At 43.8% G+C, this 6,000-nt stretch overlaps 1 protein-coding gene across 1 annotated transcript in view; it reads left to right on the top strand.

The window, feature by feature from the left end:
• Window positions 1-2,323: 2,323 nt before the first annotated feature.
• LOC126204435 (protein takeout-like) overlaps window positions 2,324-6,000 on the top strand; it is a 52,293-nt gene continuing 48,616 nt past the window's right edge. Inside the window, exon 1 of the mRNA XM_049938824.1 lies at window positions 2,324-2,458. Within this exon, the coding sequence (XP_049794781.1) occupies window positions 2,380-2,458 (79 nt within the window). The 5' untranslated portion in view covers window positions 2,324-2,379. The remainder of the gene's footprint in view (window positions 2,459-6,000) is intronic.

Here is a 6,000-nt window from a genome sequence, read left to right as displayed (position 1 = left end):
ACGAGCAACATTATAATAGTCAACCTTATGTAAATAAAGACTCCATCTAAGGACTGGATCATAATCTGGCAGAACGTTCACAACCCTATGTTGACAACGGTCATAACATTAAACTGCTACAAAGTAGTTTAAGAAACTATACTAACGGAAGAAACATTGAACAAAATACATTCGTCGGGGATTGAAAAATCTAGAGAGTGCAATTTTTTTTAATACGCAGCCCCACAGCGTCATATGTGAACGGTGTAGAAACAATGTGGCTTTGATCTGCAGGGTAGTATATTACAGCACATCTCAAAAACATCACACGAAAAGTACGAGGGCGTGCTGTAAAGTAACGCCTTCGAATTTTTTGTGTGAAAACTCTTAAAGCTCTTTAAGCAAAACAAACGTTATTAACATTGTACATATTTATTCTTTATGTTTAAGTATTTATCTCTCAATATAGTTACCCCGTTCACGAATACATTTCTCCCAACGAGAGACCAGTTTTTCATACCGTCGCTGTAGAATGTTTGACTTTGTTGACGGAGCCAGAACCTCACCATTGCTTGCGCTGGTTCGTCACTACCAGAGTGAGGTTCTCGACGGTGTTCTTTAAGTCTTGGAAACAAATGAAACTCGCGTGGGACCGAGTCGTGACTGTATGGAGAATGATCGACGACGGTGGACGCAAGGCGTCGGATAGTTGCAGACGTCGCTGCTCTCGAGTGTGATCTGACATTGTCAAACAGCTGAAGAAGGCGCTCCATGTGTGAACGAAATTTTGAATTCAAAACCCAATTGCATCTCGCTGTTCCTCACGCACAGACGTAGTTACAGTACGGAGCCCTCTAGCAGCAGAGGACTGCAAATATGCATACGTGACGAATAAACATGTAGGATGTTAATAACATTTGTTCTCTTCAAAAACCTATAAGAGTTTTTAGATAAAAAAATCTAAGGCATTTCTTTTCAGCACGTCCTCGTATTATTCTAGCCAAGAAAAATACCTGGACATGGCATGTAGGATACACGAGTACTGCGCATTAAGTAATCAGTGACCTAGAAGTGCGATCATATTCTGGCTGTAGAATACACTGTACATAGCAACCCAGGTACAACCGCTAACGAAAGGCGCTAAATGTAAACAAAAGAATATTTCAGAACTGGAAATAATGAAAATGTGAGGTGAGGAAAAGGGGGAATATAAACGAAAAAGGGAGAAACAAGGAAAGATAGAAGTAGGAGTGTAGATATTGCCGTTTCTCCTTGTTGGCTGCTGCCGGCGGCTTCCTCCAATGGATTTGGTGTCCCTCCTCGTGATAACAGAAAAGTATTTTCAAAGATGTGTTGCGTGAGAAAACAAACGAAGCATCTGAGATGGGCGACGCAGCTGTGCCTAGTCACTTTCCTAAGTTTACGTATTTTGTTCCATACCCAGGGGCATTGATGGATTTTACGAGCCATCGTCTAAAATTGGTAAGAGGGCAACTAATCATGTTAGTAAATATTACATGCTGAACCGACAAAAGCCAAAACAGGTTGCTGAGAAACAAATGATCCAAACACAGCAGAACAGTGAAACAGCGAAGACGAAAATTTTCATGGGCACTCCGGACTACCAACGCGTACGTGCTAATTGTAATCTTTGCTTTTCGGAAATCTGTATGTACTGTGTTCGTTGGCTTTCATACATACTTCTCAGGATATCATGTGAGAAAAGAGAAAGCTGACTTTCGCAAGGGCGAGGCTCTCTAAAGCTCTGCTGATTTGTGGACGGAACTTTTCCGTCTCGAATATGAGGATATGTTCAAGAATTCTGCAGCAAACCGATGTTAAGGATATTGGTCCGTAATGTTGAGGGTCGGTTCTTTTACCCTTTTCATACTCAGGATTCGTCTGTGCTTTTTTCCAGTCGTTTAGGACTTTTTGCTGGGATAAATGCAAGCTAAGTAAGGCGCCAGTGACATAGATACTCTTCGCAAAACCGAACTGACATTCCATTCGGACCCGGTGACTTATTTGTTTTCAACTCTTTCAGCTGTTTGTCTACGTGACTCTGTTCGATGATCAAACGACAGTATGTTTTTGTCAATGTTTCATGCTTTCCTGGCATACTGTATTTGGAACTGCAGTTTCTTTGTCCTCGATGCTCGCAGTATATTTGTAATGCAAAAATGTGGATGTTCCGGTAAATTTCGCACTTGTCCTTGGGAGTGGAGTTGCGCGAGAGGCCCAGTTACTTGTTTCCGCGGAGACCGTTGATTGGCCAGCCAGCCAGAGGGTGGCACGTAGTCACCTTGACGAGTTCTGGACGGAGCGCAATAAAAGTCACTCCAGTCTCAAAAGGCCCGGTAGTGTTCACCGCCTTCGTCACTCCCGCGGACTACTCCCGCCATGGTGTCTCCTCCGTCTTCCGCCGTCTCTGTCGTCTTGCTGATGGCCGCTGCTGCTGCAGCTGCCCCAGCCCAGCTGCGTGAGTTGGTCTGCTGCTATAGTACCATATTGTTTAGCGCAGAACCTTTGTACTTGAAACTGTGTAGTGAAACAAAACACAGTTACGAGAAGTTTGTTAGAATTTTGGTGAGATAATGTGGTACATAGATACGGGAGGAGCCAAACTTTAGCTAGGAAAGGAAATGATAACGTCTGTTGCGCAGACAGGTGACCTGGTATCGGTTTGACTGTCAGCAGAGTAGAGCCTTCCTTCACAGCAGAACTGGAAGGCGTATGGAGACAGGCCCGTCCCTCCGGCCGCTTTTTAGCCATGGGAAAGATCTCCAGCACTGATCTGATATCAAACTGAGTAGAGCTGGGGTCTTCCTAAAGAGACTGGAACGAGGAAACTTTCCTGCTCCTAATCAGGCCTCAAACCAAGATCTCCAAGACCGGAGTCTAGTGCTCTGCCCACTAGACAACCACAGTTGCAAGTTTAAACCACTGATCAAAATACATTTCCGCCTGGTACACATGGTCAAAATTATGAAGCTTTAGAAGGTTCTAGACTGAATACATTGGGAGATTAGGAACAGTTGGTTGGTATGGGATGACCGTAACCATTGACAGTCAATGATCAGTTTAGTTGGAGTAGAGGACGCAGTCCATTCAATGCACGCATGGTTCGCGCCATTATGGGGCCACCATGAGCTCGCACAGTGTCTCAGGATCCAACACTGTGGTCATGAGTCCAGGAGAGGCGCTGCAGGCTACGCCGTGTTGTTAACATAGGCACTCGCTGCTGCTATAGCCCCTTACCCCCACGTTTCGCCGCACTGTGTTAACGGATAGGTTCGTCGTACGTCCCACATTGATTTCTGCTGTCATTGCACGCAGTTTTACTTGTCTGTTAGCACTGATAACTCGAAGCCAACGCCGCTGTCGTCTGGCGTTCTGTGAAAGCAGTCGACCACTGTGTTGTCCGTGGTGAGAGTTAATACCTGAAATTTGGTATTCTCGGTACACTCTTGACACCGTGGGTCTCGGAATCTTTAATCCCCTAACGATTTCCGAAATGGAAGGTCCCATGCGTATAGCTTCAACTACCATTCCGCTTCCGAAGTCTGTTAACTCCCGCCGTGTGGCCACATGCAGATGGGGAAGATTTTCACATGAATCACATGAGTACAAATGACAGCTCCATGAATGCACTGACCTTTTGTATCTCGCGTACGCGGTACTGCCGCCATATGTACATGCATATCATTATGCCACGACTTTGTGACCTACGTGATATACTAACCGTTCAGAGCGGTGAGTGGCAGTCTCATGGTATAAATTACGACAAAATGCGTGAACTGATTGACATTTTATGACGTTGCTTATTCGCATTGTATATGATATTGGCGTAATCGCCGCTCCGCTAGTGCTCTCCACGTACTATACGAGCCAGCTGAAGGATACTTATCGGTAAACCGTTCCTATGCGATCCAATTCCATCTCATCATAGTCTGCTGCGCATGTAATTCTTTGTCGGGAAGCTCAGCCAGTTCCTTCTAACCTTAACGATCGAGTTTCTGTCCACTGGTACACATTTGTTCGTATTTGCTTGTAAGTTTTTATCCACGGGGATATATTAATTTCACTTATTAGCATTCCCGCTGGGAGAGATTTGTCATTAAATAAGTCTTCAGGATTTCGTAGCCGTTGTATCTGAGTGGAAACACTTCGTAGTTGTTCTTGTACAAAGTTCTAGAATAATCGACGTTTCAACCCCTGTGCCAGGCCACGATTAACTCCAGTTCTAGGTTTATAGAGAGAATTCTACGGCATTGGTCCGATACATGGTTTACATTTATAGCGAATCTGCGAATCTCCCATCCAGGGGAAAGTTCAAGAGACTGAAAAAAAAAGCAGAGATGGTTACAGGGACAGATCCGGAAAATTACAAATATGCTTAACGTCAGTTTGATGCAGAACTCTTATACGTGTTTTTAGTTCGAATATAATAAATTTTCTTGAGTGAGAAACGCTTGCCTTTTCTCGCACGTTATCCTATGAACCATGGATTAAGGAAAACAGGCAAATTTCTTATTCCTAAATTTTCGGTAACCATTTGACACTGTACCACGCTGCAGACTGTTAACAACTGGTCGAGCATATGGAACAGGTTCTCAGATATGTGAGTGACTCGAAGGCTTTTTAAATAATAGGAACCAGTATGTTGTCCAGAACGGCGAGTGTTTAGCGGAGTCAAAGGGATTGTCAGCAGTGCCCCACAGTAGTGTGAGAGGACGGCTCTTGTTCTCCACATACATAAACGATTTGATGGAGATTGTTCGCATTGGTCTGCGGGAGTCTGCTGATGGCGCTGCAGAGCGCGTGAAGCGTCGCCTTTGAGGATTGTAGGAGGCTGTAGGCTTACTTGGGTAGATATTTCGTTTGGTGTGATGAATGACAGCTTGCTTTAAACGTATCAAAATTTACGTTAAGGAAGATCAGCATGAAAAACGCTTGTATAAATTTCGAACATGTTATTACTTTTGTGCTGTTTGACATAGCCATGTCGATTCTATAACTAGGTGTAACGTTGAAAAAGCGACGAGAAATAGAAACATAAAGTCGGTTGTAGAGAAGGTCAAAGGTCGACATAGGTTTAATTGAGGCAATTCTAGGAAAGCTGGTTCATATATAAAGGAGATTGCGTACAGAACATTTCTACAACCCGTTTTTAATACTGATCAAGTGTTTGGGATCCTCACCAGGCGCTACGGTCGCAGGTTCGAATCCTGCCTCGGGAATGGATGTGTGTGATGTCCTTAGGTTAGTTAGGTTTAATTACTTCTGAGTTCTAGGCGACTGAAGACCTCAGAAGTTAAGTCGCATAGTGATCAGAGCCATTTCCTCACCAGGTCGGGTTAAAGGAACGTATTTATGCAATTCAGAGGCGTACTGCTAGATTTATTACGGGTAGCTTTGATCAACACATGAGTATTTCGGAGATGCTCCGTGAACTCGAACTGGGTTCACGGGAAGGAAGGAGAATTTCTTTTCGCGAAAAATTATTAAGAAAGTTTAGAAAATATACATATGCGGCAAGTTGTCGAATGATCCTACTGCCACCAATATACCTCTTATGTGAGGAATGTACGAGCAAATAAGACAAAAGAAGGCCTGTACGGAAGAACATAGATAGTCGTTTTTCCCTCGCTCAAATTGCGAATGCGAATAAGGAAATGCAATGACTGGCTGAAGTACAATGTAACCTCCGGCACGGACCATAAGATGCTTGCGAAGTACATGTGCGGATGCTGATTCTCTTCAAAATTCTTCTGGTGTCCACGTGTGGATGAATAATTTCTCATAATATTAGTTTCAATGTCAGGCACTACATCCCGCTCCAAGATACATCAACAGTGTGTCTGTAAGTCTGCATAACGAGCAATACTCCAGATCAGCTACTCGTCAGCTAAACGTAGTAAATGAGAAACACCACCGTGTTGTAAACTACCGATGACTGTGTACTGTTTTTCCAGATGTCGCCAAATCTAATGTGGCAAGCCATTGTTTGTTGTGAAACGT

Source organism: Schistocerca nitens, chromosome 9, assembly GCF_023898315.1.
Source record: "Schistocerca nitens isolate TAMUIC-IGC-003100 chromosome 9, iqSchNite1.1, whole genome shotgun sequence".
Classification (NCBI taxonomy): domain Eukaryota; kingdom Metazoa; phylum Arthropoda; class Insecta; order Orthoptera; family Acrididae; genus Schistocerca; species Schistocerca nitens.
Note: the sequence above shows the minus strand (reverse complement) of the source record. Positions and strands in the feature narration are given on the sequence as shown.